The sequence below is a fragment of the Peromyscus californicus genome, unplaced genomic scaffold (assembly GCF_007827085.1).
Source record: "Peromyscus californicus insignis strain IS unplaced genomic scaffold, ASM782708v3 Scaffold_5__1_contigs__length_169319896, whole genome shotgun sequence".
Taxonomy (NCBI): Eukaryota; Metazoa; Chordata; class Mammalia; order Rodentia; family Cricetidae; genus Peromyscus; species Peromyscus californicus.
This window is the reverse complement of record NW_026294573.1, coordinates 22,337,435-22,353,437: the sequence shown is the minus strand read 5'-3', so window position 1 is coordinate 22,353,437 and position 16,003 is coordinate 22,337,435. Positions and strand designations below refer to the sequence as shown.

Below are 16,003 nucleotides of genomic sequence, written 5' to 3'. Positions count from 1 at the left end.
GTAGAGTTCAAGCCTCCGATGAATCCACATGGGGAAAGGAGAGAACAGACTGCTACAAACCTCCTTTACCTTGCACATGGGCGCCATGAAAAATAACTAAACAAATAGCACTTGCCCAGCATTTCCAGACCCTAGATCAGAGCCCTCCAAAAACCTCAAGAGGAGACAATTACCTTGACGCACTTGACATTTATTCCTGGACACACAAACTTCTTCCAGAGGAGGATGGCTTTGCTCTCTCCACAGGTTATAGGGTAAGCAATTTCCATATCCTCATTCGCTTCTATACTACTTGCATCTGAAAATGGAAAAAGCAATCCACTGTTTACTGAACAATTCTTCCCCAAACTTAAATTCCAAATGTACAGTTTTCGGGTTCCTTTCAGGCCATCTTTTTTTTTTTTTTTTTTTTTTTTTTTTTTTTTTTTTTTTTTTAGATAGGGTCTCATGTAGCTCAGGCTGGCCTTGAACTCAGTATACAGCAATGATGACCTCAGATAACTGATCCTTGAACTCTACCAACTAGGCTATATTCCCACCACTAACAAGGCACTCTTTAAAAATAAAAATAAAAATTGCATGGGTGTTTGGCCTGCATGCAAGTCTGTCCACCAGTTGTTTGCCTGATGCCTGCAGAGACCAGAAGAAAGCACTGGCTCCCCTGGGACTGGAGTTACGATGGCTGTGAGTTATCTTGTGAGCTCGAATCTAAGCCACGTCCTTGCAGCAAGTGCTCGTAACACTTAGTAATCTCTCCAGCCCCAGAAAGACTTTTGAAATTCAACATAACAGCTATGTCTTACTAAGGCACCAATGTGTTAAGACACTATGACACAGCCCGGCAGTGGTGGCGCATGCCTATAAACCCAGCACTAGGGAGGTAGAGCCAGGCAGAACTCTGTGAGTTCGAGGCCAGCCTGGTCTACAGAGCGAGATCCAGGACAGGCACCAAAACTACACAGAAAAACCCTGTCTAGAAAAACCAATAAAAAAAAAAAGACACTATGACATATTCTCTCTATTTTTTAATTTAAAAATATTATTTGCTGGGCAGTGGTGGTACACGCCTTTAATCCCAGCACTCGGGAGGCAGAGGCAGGTGGATCTCTGTGAATTCGAGGCCAGTCTGGTCTACAAAGCGAGATCCAGGACAGGCACCAAAACTAACATAGAGAAATCCTATCTCGGAAAAAAAAAATTATTTATTCTTACTGGGGAGGGCATGCGCATCACGCTGTGGAGATGGCCAACTCTGGAGAGTGTCCTCTTCTTCCAACTTTACATGGGTTCTGGAGATTGAACTCAGGTTGCAGGTTTGCCTACATATACGGCAAGCCATTTTAATTGCTGAGCCTCAGATTTGTTTGTTTCGCATGTTGTTGAGGATAAAACCCAGGGCATTATGCAAGCTAGTTAAGTGTTGTACCGCTGAGCTACATGGTCAACCCTACCATAAACCTTTACATGTGCTACTATAATTCTTTTGTTTGGTTGTTTTTCGAGACAGTTTCAAACTGCCATGAACTTTTTATGTAGCCAAGGATAGCTTTGAACTCCTGTTCTTTTTTATTTATTTATTTATTTTTATTTTATGTGCATTGGTGTTTTGCCTGCATGTGTGTCTGTGTGAGGGTGTCAGAATCCCTGGAACTGGAGTTACAGACAGAGCTGTCACATGGGTGCTGGGAATTGAACTTAGTGCTGGAACCACTAAGCCTTTCTCCAGCCCCTGAACTCCGAATCTTGCTAATTCCAAAGTGTCAGGATTATAAGCATGAGACAAAACACCCAGCATTTTAGTTATTATAATCTTGTGAGATGGTAATTACTTCCTGTGTTTTACATATATACATGGGCTTCAAAAGAGAAGTGAGTTTCTCTTTTTGTTGTTGCTGTTTTTCAAGAGAGGGTTTCTCTGTGTAATTTTGGAGCCTGTCCTGGATCTCGATCTGTAGACCAGGCTGGCCTCGAACTCACAGAGATCCACCTGGCTCTGCCTCCCAAATGCTGGGATTAAAGGCATGAGCCACCACCTCCTGGCTAAAGATTTATTTCTTTATTATGTACACAGTGTTCTGTCTGCACGCCAGAAGAGGGCACCAGATCACATTACAGATGGTTGTGAGCCACCATGTGGTTGCTGGGAATTGAACTCAGGACCTCTGGAAAAGTTGCCAGTGCTCTTAACCTCTGAGCCATCTCTCGAGCGGAGAAGTTAATTTCTCAAGAACACTGAGTGAGAAAATGTAAAAAAGTCTTAGATTCTAAGTTTTCTTTCATTGACAATTTCCCAGTCAATACAATGACTCTTCAGTCTTCACCTGCAGCCTCCCCTAATGACAGGGATCAATTTAAATGCTCCCTTTTCATTGTGGGATTACTTTTTTAAGGCAGGGTTTTGCTATACAGCCCAACCTCAAACATAATCTTCCTGTCTCAGCCTCCCAATGTTGGGATTACAGGTCTGCCTCATCATGCCCAGTGTGATGAGGGGGTGGAGGTAGGTAGGGATGGCTATGGACTGAATGGTCTTTGCACATGCTAGGCAAGCATTTTACTACTGAATTTATATACCTAATCTTCTGGCCTTGAACGTGCTCTGTCATGCAGATAGGCCCTAAATCTGTGATTTGTTTTGTTTTGTTTTGCTTTGGTTTGGTTTTTTTGTTTTTGTTTTTTTTTTTGGTTTTTTTTTTTTTTTTTTTTTTTTTTTTTTTTTGGTTTTTTGAGACAGGGTTTCTCTGTGTAGCTTTGCGCCTTTTCCTGAATCTCGCTCTGTAGACCAGGCTGGCCTCGAACTAACAAAGATCCACCTGCCTCTGCCTCCCGAGTGCTGGGATTAAAGGCATGCGCCACCACCGCCCAACCTGGTTTGGTTTTTTTTTTTTTTTTGGTTTTTCGAGACAGGGTTTCTCTGTGTAGCTTTGCGCCTCTCCTGGAACTCACTTGGTAGCCCAGGCTGGCCTCGAACTCACAGAGATCCGCCTGGCTCTGCCTCCCAAGTGCTGGGATTAAAGGCGTGCGCCACCACCGCCCGGCCTGGTTTGGTTTTTTAAGACAGGGTTTCTCTGTGTAGCTTTGCGCCTTTCCTGGAACTAACTCTGTAGCCCAGGCTGGCCTCGAACTCACATAGATCCGCCTGTCTCTGCCTCAGCTTCCCAAGTAGCTAGATTTACAGATTAACATCATAGGCCCCATGGTTCTTTTTGTTTTGTTTCATTTTCAACCCCCCACCCCAATGGTGTTTAGGGATCCCACATAGAGACTCAAGCTAAACATTTTACCCCACGCCTCTTTATAGGATTTTTATAGACAAAAACATTTTTTTGGCTCTTGCAACATATTGATATTAGGTGATCAAGTGACAGGTCTGCCATCTTTTTGGTTGGTTGGTTTTTTTGAGACAGTTTTTCTATGTAGCCCTGGCTGTCCAGGAACTTGGAACTTAGAGATCTGTCTGCCTCTGCCTCCTGTGTGCTAGGATTAAAGCCACGCACCACCATGCCTGGCAAGTCTGCCATGGTAATTGGCAGTATCAGTAGGCACACTGCATTGGTGGGGACAGAAAATAAGACATAAAAGGCCAGAAATCACAGGCTGGGGGCACAGCTCAGTAGTGGAGCACCAGCCTGGCTTGGACAAAATCCCAGGTTTTATGCCCAGAAATTTAAAAGCAAAAATATACAGAAACTCTCAACCACCAAGCTGAAGTCAAAGGTACTGGATAGAACAGCAGAAAGACTTACCAATTCCTTCTTCAATTTTGTGTATCGTGTGGGTTTCTACGGCTACAACTGCTGCATTGTTCTCCGACCCAGCATCATAAATCCTGTTGTAAGAATGTCCATCGATAAACAAACTACATAGATCGTGAAAAAATTAATACTCACAGCACAGAGTTCAGACATTTGTTTTAATCTATCCCCAAACGAGTAAAGTAAGTATATTTTATAACAGTACCATAGTACTTCGACAAGTTTCCCACTGTATTAAACTCCAAGAGGCCCAGAACTGCTTAGCAGTTCATGCCAGGAAAATGAAAACAACTCACTTCACCCCAAGTAAATTAATATTTGCTATGTGTATTACACAGACTTCTTCCTTAATAACTTTAAAGATTTGTTACTTATATTACAAAACCGTGTGATTACTTGCAAGCGCAAACACACACACACTTGTGTGTGAGAACGTGCATGCATGTGTGTATGTGCCTAGAACAGAAGGGGGTGTCAGAACCCATGGAGCAGAAATTACAAGTGGCTGTGAGCTGCCTGCCGTGAGTACTGGGAACTGAACTTGGGTCCTACAAAGGGCAACATGCTCTTTAACTAATGAGCCAGCTCTCCAGCCCCTTCCTCATTAACTTTAAATCACTGGTTTTCCACCTTCCTAATGCTGCTACTCTTTAATAGAATTCCTCATGTTTTGGTGACCCTTGACCATAAAATTCTTTTCTTTTTTCTTTTGGTTTTTTGAGACAGGGTTTCTCTGTGTAGCTTTGCGCCTTTCCTGGAACTCACTTGGTAGCCCAGGCTGGCCTCGAACTCACAGAGATCCACCTGGCTCTGCCTCCCCAGTGCTGGGATTAAAGGCGTGTGCCACCATCGTCCAGCATAAAATTATTTTCATTGCTACTTTGTAACTAATTTTGCTACTGTTGTGAATTGTAATGTAAATATCTGTGTTTTCTGATGCTCTCAGGGGACCCCTGTGAAAGGTTCATTCTACTCTCAAAGGGGTCATGACCCACATGTTGAGAACCACTGCTTTAAATGTTCAAGATATAGGAGTGCTGTTCCAAGTCAAGATAGACTTTTTCATAAAACTCATCTGCCAAAAGCAGAGCCGGCAGACAGCGCAAGACAGGAAGCAGCTGATGACCTGGAAACAATGACCCTTGCTGAAATCTGGACATTTCAGCTTATTTTACTTTTTAGTGTTTTAGCCTTTCAGGGCATCAGAACTAAATTATTGACATAAACCAAGTATATAGAAACAAACAAACCAACATGGAACTGGCCCAGGTAACCAGCAATCACTAGAGGCTCCCCCAAACAGGAGGCTATGCAAAATACCACTTGGACACACCCAATGCCCTCGGCTCTTAGCAGCTAATCAGGACTGGGCCTATTTGGGACTTTGATGGGGTAGGTTAGGTAAAGCAGATCTTCCTCAAGATACATCCTGGGGCTCAGGTAACCTAACACCTCAGATAACCCATCAGGACACCTGAGTGTCCCTTTCATTTCTGTAATCAGCCTAAGGGTTAATTTGTAGTGGTATTTGCTCCACCCATGACCTTGGGCTATAGGTCCGGAAGGAGGTGGTGTTTCCGCCCTACGTGACCTCTTAAAGGAAAGGGAGAAGGGTCACATGGTCCCTTCCTTTTATTTATTTATTTATTTACTATCCTGGTGTGATTGGACTCCGGAGGGAGGACCTGGGAATTGAATCCGGTTCCTCTGGAACATCAGTCAATGCTCTTTTTTTTTTTTTAAAGATTTATTTATTTATTATGTACACAGAAGAAGAGGGCGCCAGATCTCATTACAGATGGTTGTGAGCCACCATGTGGGTGCTGGGAATTGAACTCGGGACCTCTGGAAGAGCAGTCGGTGCTCTTAACCTCTGAGCCATCTCTCCTCTCCTTTTTTTTTTTTTTTTTTTTGGTTTTTCGAGACAGGGTTTCTCTGTGTAGCTTTGCGCCTTTCCTGGAACTCGCTTTGGAGACCAGGCTGGCCTCGAACTCACAGAGATCCGCCTGGCTCTGCCTCCCGAGTGCTGGGATTAAAGGCGTGCCCACCACTGCCCGGCTCCTCTCCTCTTTTTTAATGGGTAATAGGGATTTATTAAGATATAAATTGAGGAAATGCACTCATGAATACAGAACGGAGTAGATAGCTGAAGTCGTCCTCTGATCTGACCGAGCGAATCCACCTCGCAGGCAACCGGAAGAAGAGGCATGCGACCCTTCTCCATTTCCTTTTAAGAGGTCACAAGGGCAAGAAGTACCACCTCCTTCTGGCCCTATAGCCCAAGGTCATGGGCGGAGCAAATCCTACTACATTAATCCTTACACTTTGTTATCTGAAAGCACGCCCTGCACGCTCTTCTTTGCAGTGTGCTGGTCCACCTCCGTGGTGACACCCCGAGTGCAGACCTCCCCTCTGAACTTCACACCACAATGCAGCTAACTGCTAAGTGAACAAGCAAGCACATTTGGACATTTTTATCTCGAAGAACATCGCTGCGCTCATTATGCTTGCAATAATCACCATTTACTTTTATTCCTGAGCTGGGTGTAGTCACACACCAGCAATCCCAGCACTTGGGAGGTAGAGGCAGGAGGGCCAGGAGTTCTAGGTCAACCTAGAATACACAGGAGACTGTCTCAAACAAAACCGAACAATACAAAAGCTGCACTATGGGCTGGAGAGATAGCTCAGTGGTTAAGAGCACTGACTGCTCCTCCAGAGGACCCGGGTTCAGTTTTCAGCACCCACATGGCAGCTCACAACTTTCTGTAACTCCAGAAACCAACACCTCACATAGACATATATACAGGCAAAACACTGATAAAATAAAAATAAGTAATTAAAAAAAAAAAAGCCATCCTCTTGTCTCTTGTCGCCCATACTCTCCATCCGTGTCACTGGTGTCACCTGGCACACTGGATGGGACCTGAGCACTGCAGTAGACAGACCTCTTCCTCTCCTTCCTTCCTGCTTTTGGGATGGGGTGGCAACTGCTTTTATTTCGTCCTCTTTCTTGAATCTTTTTTTTTTTTTTTTGACTAGTGGAGATTAAACCTAGTCCCTTATGCATGCTAGATAGGCACTCTGTGACAAAACCACACACCCAGCCCTTCTGCTGGAGTTCCCTTCAGATCCTGCACAGTTGTCAAATCTTGCCAGACAGACCTTTTTAACACCAGTTGTCCTCCCTGCCTCTAATGCCACTGCTACCCCTTTGACTCAGGTGTCATTATGTCCAGCCTGGAAAGCTTGCCCACTCCATCTCATCAATCCTGTACACTCCAGCAGAGCAATCATGGGATTCACCTCTTTAAAACACTGGAAATTTGTGTTTCTTTGTTCTTGCAGTTCTAGGGACTGAACCCAGAACCTCTCAGATGCTAGCCCAGGGTTCTATCCCTGAGATAGATACTTTTTTTTTTTTTTTTTTTAGACAGGGTTTCTCTGTACAGCCCTGGCTGTCCTGGAACTTGCACTATAGACCAGTCTGGTCTTGAATTCACTGAGATCCACCTGCCTCTGCCTCTGCCTCCCAAGTGCTGGGGTTAAAGGTGTGCGACACCACCACCTAGCTTATTTTTTACTTTTTATTTTGAGACAGGTCATAGTAAGTTGACTAGGCTGGCCTAGAATTCAAAGTGATCCTTCTGCCTCAGACTCCACAGTGTTGAAATTACAGGCATTGTCTTCATTCCCAGCTTTAGATACGGTGTTTGTTTTTATTTTTTGCATTGCTGGGGACAGCACCGAATCAACTGAGCTCCACTCTCCACCTGTCTTAATAAACAGTTCACAGACTAGACTGCCACAAGGTAGCCCAGCCCCAGGCTCGTCACAGCTACTGACACTGATACAGGATAAGGAGACACAGAGAAGCAGGAAGCGGTCCTTCTCCAGACAGGTATTCCACCTGCCTCAGAAGATCAAGACAGCACCATGATGGGAACATGATGGTGGAACTCACTGCAGTGACTGACATTCAGTGATGGGAAGGAACATGATGGGAACTCACTGCAGTGACTGACATTCAATGATCAGAACCTGTTAGTGGAACTCACTGCAGTGACTGATACCCAAGGCTCCACCCTGGGCTCTAACTTACTACAGTCTTCAGAATAAACTCTTTGTCTGTCATGTGTCCCTACTGAATGTCTCCCCAGTGTGTCACCAATAATTATTTGGACCAGGAAGTAAGTCATCAAAGGAGTGCAGTGTTACAGGGAGACAAGAAAAGTCAGGAGCCATGCTGCCCAGGCCTCTCTCAAATGTCAGCTTGTGTGGTTCAGACATACTTGTCACAGTCACGTGCAACTGTGTTACCAATAGTTTTCAGGTGTTGCCCATGTTTAAGATGTAGACTGAGCTAAGGCTGGCTAAGACATTTAGTTATTTTCTGTATGAATTAGTTATTGATTCTGTGCAATCCAAAAGCAGAACTGGATGCTGAGGTTAAATGTACAACAGCTGTCTTTAAGTTTGTGATGTGTTTGATGTGTTGTCAAAGTCTTTGAGTTCTGAACATAATTTCAATAGTAGTTATAAGACCATATGAACAAATCAAATAGAGGAATGCTAATTAAAAAACTGGGATTAAAGGTGTTCGTCGCCTGGCGGTGGTGGCGCATGCCTTTAATCCCAGCACTTGAGAGGCAGAGGCAGGTGGATCTCTGTGAGTTCGAGGCCAGCCTGGTCTCCAAATCGAGTTCCAGGAAAGGTGCAAAGCAACACAGAGAAACCCTGTCTCAAAAAAAAAAAAAAAAAAAAAAAAAAGACCTAAGTTTGGGTTGGGTATTTAGCTCAGTGGTAGAGCACTTGCCTAGCAAGCACAAGGCCCTGGGTTCGATCCTCAGCTCCAAAAAAATAAAATAAAATAAATAAAATAAATAAATAAATAAATAAAGGTGTTCGTCATAGCCAGGTGGTGGTGTCCCATGCCTTTAATTCCAGCACTCGTGAGGCAGAGCCTGGTCTACAAAGTGAGTTCCAGGACAGCCAGGGCAACACAAAAAATCACTGTCTCAAAAAACCAAAAAAGAAAAAGGTGTTCATCACCATGCCCACCTGAGATGTCAAATTTAGTCACCAGCACCTAAATATAGGTTAACAACCATCTCTAACTCCAGGTCCTCTTCTGGCCTCTGTGGACACTGCATGCACCTGGTGCTCAAACATCCATGCAGCCCAAACAACCATACACATTAAAAACAAACAAAGAACAACATCCACAAAATGTAAACCAAAACTGTTCATTAGGAAATCCAAAATGGCCTGGAAAGTCAAGAATGGTGACAGAATCTTGGGACCTTCGTTTCTTCTGAGAATTCTAAATATGTTATAAAGGAGATTTATTTGAAAAAATTAATAACTATTTTGAGATGGTTTTATTTTATTTGAAATGCTGGAGATGTAACTCGGGGCCTTCTGAATACTAAGGAAGTACTGGATTACTAGGTGACATTTCCAGGACATTCTTGTACTTACTGGGTCTTTTCACTGGATTTTTGTTTGTTTTGAGATTGGGTTTCTTGTAGTTCAGGCTAGCTTCAAATTTGCTATGCACCTGAGCACAGCCTTAAGTCTCTGATTATCCTGCAACTCCCAAGTACTGGATTTACACGTATGCACCACCGTGCCCCAGTTCGTTCGTTTTCTCTCTCTCTCTCTCTCTCTCTCTCTCTCTCTCTCAAGAAACTACATGCTGAATATATTTTCTTTTATGCTATTATGGAAAGTTCTGGAAATTATCATTTGCAGTGATAGAAATGTGAACTGAGGGCCTTGCCCATGTCAGGCAAGTGCTTAATCACTGAGATATACCCCAAACCTTCCCTAGAATTAGTAAAAAGCTTTCTAGATATTTTACTGTATATGGGGGAAAACAAAGGTTAAGCTGAAGGCCTAATTTAAAGTGACCCTACTAATAAATGGGGGGTGGGCTGGGGGGAAGAGGGGGAGAGTGGGGGGAGGGAGGACAGGGGAATCGTGGCTGATATGTAAAATTAAATTATAAAATAAAAAAATAAAATAAAATTAGGGGGAAAAAGTATCAAAACCAAACAAAAACAAAAACAAAAAAGCCCGGCGGCGGCGGCGGTGGTGGTGCATACCTTTAATCCCAGCACTTGGGAGGCAGAGGCAGGCCGATCTCCTTGAGTTCGAGGCCATCTGGTCTACAGCGCCAGTTCCTGGACAGGCAGGGCTACACAGAGAAACCCTGTCTTGAAAAACCAAAGAAAGAAAGAAAAGAACAGAAAAACCTAAAGTATCATCTCATATACTATGCCAGCTTCTTTGTGCACACGTGGGAAGACTGTTCCAATCTACCTTTGCTGCCTAATGCATTCCTGCAAACATGTACATAACAAATACCTAGAAAAGTCCAAATAGAAGTTTAGTGCTGCATGCCTGTAATTCCAACACTTGGGAAGCTAAGACAGGAGGATTTCTAATTTGAGGTCTGGGCTTCATAGTGAGTTCAAGGCCACCCTGAGATCCTGCTTTCAAAAAAGAAAGAGAAGAAGAGTACTCTTGAAGAGATGGCTCTGAGGTTAAGAACACTGTGTTTTTCCAGAGGCCCCTCCCGCATTCGGTGGCTCACAGCTGCCTGTAACTGTAGCTCCAGGGGAGCTGACCGCCTCCTCTGGTATCTATGTGCACTACACCCATATGCACATGCCTGTACAAAGATATACCCAAACTTTTAAAAATTCATTTACAAATACTAAAAACAAAAAGCTGGAGGCAGTCTTGCATACCCGAATACCAGCATTTACAAGGTAGAGGCAGACGGCCGGGAATACAAGGCAAATCTGTGCTACCCATCAAAGATTCTGTTTCAAAAGAAACAAACAAAAAAGTATAAAGTATAAACTCTCCTCCACCTCCTCACCTCAACTCCACCCCCAGCTTTGGAAGCAGCTACCCTACCTTGGTTGTCCTCATACCACAAGTCTCTTTTTCTTTTTTTGTTTCCTCTTTGGTGCAGTTACACCTCAGTGTTTCTTGGTTTGGTTTGTTTTTGTGATTTTTTTTAAAAACAGATTTACTTTTATGAGTGAATACCTGCATACATGTACATCACATGCATACAGTGCCCACTACCATGTGGGTGCTAGGAACTGAATCAGGGTTCCCATTCAAGAGCAGTCAGTGTTCTTAACTACTGAGCATTTCTCCAGCACCTGTATGTGTACACTCGGGAAGCAGAGACAGATGGATCTCTGTGAGTTCGAGGCCAGCCTGGTCTACAGAGCGAGTTCCAGGACAGCCAGGGCTACACAGAGAAACTCTGTCTTGAAAAACAAAACAAAACAAAACAAATGTGTGTATGTTTTGGCTTTGTTTTTATTTTTAATTTATGTATATATTTTTTAGGTATGAGTGCTCCATCTGCATGTATCCCTACACACCAGCAGAGGGCGCCAGATCTCATTATAGATGGCTGTGAGCCCCCATGTGGTTACTGGGAATTGAACTCAGGCCCTCTGGAAGAGCAGCCAGCACTCTTAACCACTGAGCCATCTCTTCAGACCCTCCCTCCCCTTTTTTTTTAAGATCTTAATTGGCTTTAATATTTTCAGTCCTAGAATAAGTGTATTCCATTTTTTAACTTTTTAATTCATTTTTTATTAATTTTTTTTTCTTTTCTTTTACATACCAACCCCTGTTCTGCCTCCCTCCCCTTCTCCCACTCCTCCCATCTACCCTCATCCCACCCCCAGCCCCTCCTCAGAGAGGGTAAGGCCTCCCTTGGGTAGTCAACACAGGCTGGCACACCAAGTTGGGGCAGGGCCTAGCCCCTCCTCCTTCCATCAAGGCTGAGCAAGGAATCACACCATAGTGAACGGGCTCTAAAAAGCCAGTTCGTGTACCCAGGGTAAGTCCTGGTCCCATTGCCAGGGGACCCACAAACACATCAAGCCATGCAACTTTCACCCACATTCAGAGGGCTTAGTTCGGTCCCATGCAAGTCCCCAGCTGTCAGTCCAGAGTCCATGAGCTCCCACTATCTTGGGTCATCTCTCTGTGGTTTTTCCCACCATGATTCTGACTCCCCTTGCTCTTATAATCCATCCTCCCTCTATTCAACTGAACTTGAGGATCTTGGCCCAGTGCTTGGCTGTGGGTCTCTGCATCTGCTTCCATCAGTCACTGGATGAAGGTTCTATGATGACAATTAGGGTAGTCACCAATCCGAGTACAGGTGAAGGCTAGTTCAAGCATCCTCTCCACCATTGCTATGAGTCTTAGCTGGGGACAATCTTGTGAGTTCCTGGGTTTTCCTTATCTGCAGATTTTTCCCCATCCCTTTAATGGTACACTCTGTCAAGGTATCTCTTTCATTGCTCTCCCTCCCCGTCTCTCCCCCAACTAGGCCATCTTGAGCCCTCATGTTCCCACCTCTTACCCCCTCCCCTCTACTCCCTCCTCCAAGTTTATCCAAGAGATCTTAACCCTTTCCCCTTCCTGGGGCGATCCATGTGTGCCCCTCTTAGTGTCCTCCTCTTTACCTTTAGCTTCTCTGAGGTTGTGGACTGTAGCCTGGTTATCCTTTGCTTTGCATCTAATATTCACTTATGAGTGAGTACATACCGTGTCTGTCTTTCTGGGTCTGGGTTACCTCACTCAGGATAATATTTTCTAGTTCCATCCATTTGCCTACAAATTTCATGATGACATTGTTTTTTTTACCACTGCATAATATTCCACTGTGTAAATGTACCACATTTTCTTTATTCATTCTTCGGTTGAAGGGCATCTAGGTTGTTTCCAGGTTCTGGCTATTATGAATAATGCTGCTATGAACATAGTCGAACAGGTATCCTTGTGGTATGACTGACCATCCTTTGGGTATATGCCCAGGAGTAGTATTGTTGGGTCTTGAGATAGGTTGATTTTCAATTTTCTGAGATCTGCCATACTGATTTCCAGAGTGGCTGTACAAGATTGCACTCCCACCAGCAGTGGAGGAGTGTTCCCCTTTCTCCACATCCTCTCCAACATAAGCTGTCATCTGTGTTTTTGATCTTAAGCCATTCTGACAGGCATAAGATGGTATCTCAGAGCTGTTTGATTTGTATTTCCCTGATGGCTAAGGATGTTGAACATTTCCTTAAATGTCTTTTGGCTATTTGAGAATCTTCTGTTGAGAATTCTCTGTTTAGCTCTGTAATTTTTTTTTATTCATTTTACACACCAACCACAGATCCCCCTCTTCCCTCTTCCCACTCCCCCTTCTTGTTTGGTTTTGAGACAGGGTTTCTCTGGGTAGCCCAGGGTGTCCTAGAACTCACTCTGCAGACCAGGCTGGCCTCAAACTCAGAGATCCGACTGCCTCTGCTTCCCAAGTGCTGAGATTAAAGGTGTACGCCACCACTGTCTGGCCTAATTTTTTTTTTTTAAAGATCCCCTTTAAAGTTAGGCATGGCAGCACATACCTGTCATCCCAACACTGAGAAGGCTAAAGCAGAAGGATAGTTAAACTGAAGTCCAACCTGGGCTACGTAACAAAACCTTGCTGAAAGAGAGAGAGAAAGAGACTTCTTTTTCTTTTCCACCCAAGACAGAGTTTCTCTGTGTAGCCCTAGCTGTTCTAGAACTCACTCTATATACCAGGCTTGCCTTGGAACTCAGAGATCTGCCTGCCTCTGCCTCCCAAGTGCTGGGACTGAAGACATGTGCCACCACTGCCCAGGTTGAAAGAAAAACTTGTTAAATTGTATCTCTTAGGGCTAGCATATAGCATAGCTCAGTGGCAGATGATCTGTGCAGCATGAGAAAGGTCCCAGGTTTGACTTTGGACATTGCAAAAGCATCTTGGTCAACTTTCCTTTCTAATTGATTGTGATCCTCTGAACTCCCAGGCCACTCCACACGTCTTAGTCCTCACTATGTAAGGATTCCATACTATATACACGCACTTTTGTTTTACAACTAGACGGCAAGCCTCATGCTGGCGAGGACCTTGTACTCGATTCTTCTAACACGTTCACGACACATCATCATGGCAGCAGTGGACAGACACTTGTGATAGACTCAGTGTAATAAACTGCCAATCCAGGAACATTTTAGAGCTTAGAGTAGGAATATCTTTTGGAGGTGCCTTGCTTAGTCTCTGAGTCAACACTGTATTTGAGAAACATGCATTTGGGCCCTGTGCTAAATAGTGTGGACAGAGAAGACGAGGGAGCCATGTAACTAACTCACCCTCAGAGAGCTCACACTGTAAAGACAGAGAGGGACACCAGGAAACAGCTGCTGTAGTAAGAAGTGAGTGACAACTTGACATGGTGTGTACATCTGTAATCCTAGTAATTGGGAAGAAAAGGTAGGAAAATCAGGTGTTCAAGGCTACCCTTTACAACATAGTAAGTTTGAGGTAAGCCTGGGGCTACATGAGACTGTCTCAAAAATTACAAAAACTAAAACTAAAACTAACTAAATAAAACAAAAAGCCCTAAGATGGCAGAGGGAGTACCTATTCCTGGGACGAAAACTCGAACACGCTGACTGATGCCAGTGCTCATGCTGTACTAAACTCCTGCACAGTTCTTATCCCCATCCTTTCAATCTCCCAATAATACATTTCAGAGCAGCCACATCTCCAGCTACTTACCCCTGTTGCACAGGCTGCAGTTGCAAGATCACTTGGGTTTTAGTGTCTTCAGGGTTCTCGCCTTCGTTTCCTGCAGTGGGTACCACAACCACATCTCCTACCGGGACACTCACTTCTGCATTAGCCATCTTTCACATGAAGTCAGCTGGCCGGGACTGCTATGAGGAACAAGCAGTGTGATTACTTTGTCTTTGAAAGAAAGGGATGCTGAGATAACCAACAGTTCTGAGCGCCCCGGCATCACCATCCTCTGTAAAGAATGAGGACTGAGAGGGAGCTGACAGAAGCCGACACAGGCTCTTAGTATGCTTTCATAGTACATGTGACTCACCCAGCGGTTTGCCAGAGCCAACTCCACCAGTCTCTCAGACCTGATTGTGCATCTCCTCTCCTCTTAAGTTTAGAGACATCAAATTGGTAGCTTGGGATCACAGAACTGAGATTACACACAGCACTGAGATTAACAGCACTAGATTTAAGGTTTTTCTGTTGTTTCAGGTTTTTCTTTTGTTTTTAAGACATAGTCTCACAAAGAAATGCTGTCTGACCTGGAACTCAATATGTAGACCAGGCTGGCCTCAAACTCAAAGATGAGCCTGCCTCTGTCTCCTGCTTCTGAGATCAAAAGCCTCTGTTTTCTTTTTGAGAAGGGAATATTAATAAGTAGTCCAGGCTGGCTTCAGCTTGCTGATCTGCCTACCTCTGCCTCCCAAGTGCTGGCATTACGAGCATGCACCACATCTGGCTTGCTTTTTCTGTGGATCAATTTACAACATAGACTAGTTCCATCCCAAAGAGTGGGCCCTGAAAAGTATGAATTGTACCTATTTTAAGACCAAGTAACCATTACATATCAACTATATGACACTGCATACAGTACTATCCTTTATATTCAGTATCTGAGTGTCAGCTGCATAGCTGTTAATAAATGTTGAATTCACGCCGGGCGGTGGTGGCGCACGCCTTTAATCCCAGCACTCGGGAGGCAGAGCCAGGCGGATCTCTGTGAGTTCGAGGCCAGCCTGGGCTACCAAGTGAGTTCCAGGAAAAGGCGCAAAGCTACACAGAGAAACCCTGTCTCGAAAAACCAAAAAAAAAAAAAATAAAAAAAAAATAAATGTTGAATTCACTGTATAATCTCTAAGAACCTTGCCTTCCTTCCTTCCTTCTTCCCTCCCTTCCTTCCTTTCTCTCTTTCTTAGACAAGGTTTCTCTGTGTAGCCCTGGCTGTCCTGGAACTTGCTCTGTAGACCAGGCTGGCCTCAAACTCAGAGATCCTGTTGCTGGGATTAAAGACATAGACTACACCAAGAGGCCAAGACTAGGTCTCATTCTGAAGCCCAGCCTAGTCTCAAACTCAAAGCAATCCTTCTGCCTCAGCTTCAATGTGCTGGAATTACAGGCCGTGAGTCACCAAGCCTGGCTCTAAGAACTTTATGTTCTTGTTTTATTTTTAGAGACGAGTCTCAAATGGCTGACTTGGAACTTGCTATGGAGCTGAGAATGACCTTGAACTCCTGATCTTCCTGCTTCCACTGGGAGTGCTGGGACTAAGGTGTGTCCCTCCAGGAGGGTCACAGGAACATCTCAGCTCCTCAGTGTGAATGGGGATGACCCTGCCTGACAGCTCCTT

The 16,003-nt window shown here is 44.3% G+C and overlaps 1 protein-coding gene across 10 annotated transcripts in view; it reads right to left on the bottom strand.

Moving 5' to 3' along the window:
• Gmeb1 (glucocorticoid modulatory element binding protein 1) overlaps nt 1-16,003 on the bottom strand; it is a 47,593-nt gene that overhangs the window by 22,998 nt on the left and 8,592 nt on the right. For 4 of the 10 annotated variants that reach the window (XM_052716008.1, XM_052716003.1, XM_052716005.1 and 1 more), the window contains exons 2-4: nt 14,371-14,528; nt 3,747-3,829; nt 174-298 (exon numbers count right to left, since the gene is read on the bottom strand). In XM_052716008.1, coding sequence (XP_052571968.1) covers nt 174-298; nt 3,747-3,829; nt 14,371-14,498 — 336 coding nt within the window. In that variant the 5' untranslated portion in view covers nt 14,499-14,528. Of the gene's footprint in view, nt 1-173; nt 299-3,746; nt 3,830-13,961; nt 14,063-14,370; nt 15,055-16,003 lie in introns of those variants that run through there. The other 6 variants (XM_052716009.1, XM_052716004.1, XM_052716006.1 and 3 more) reach the window with 3 other exon arrangements.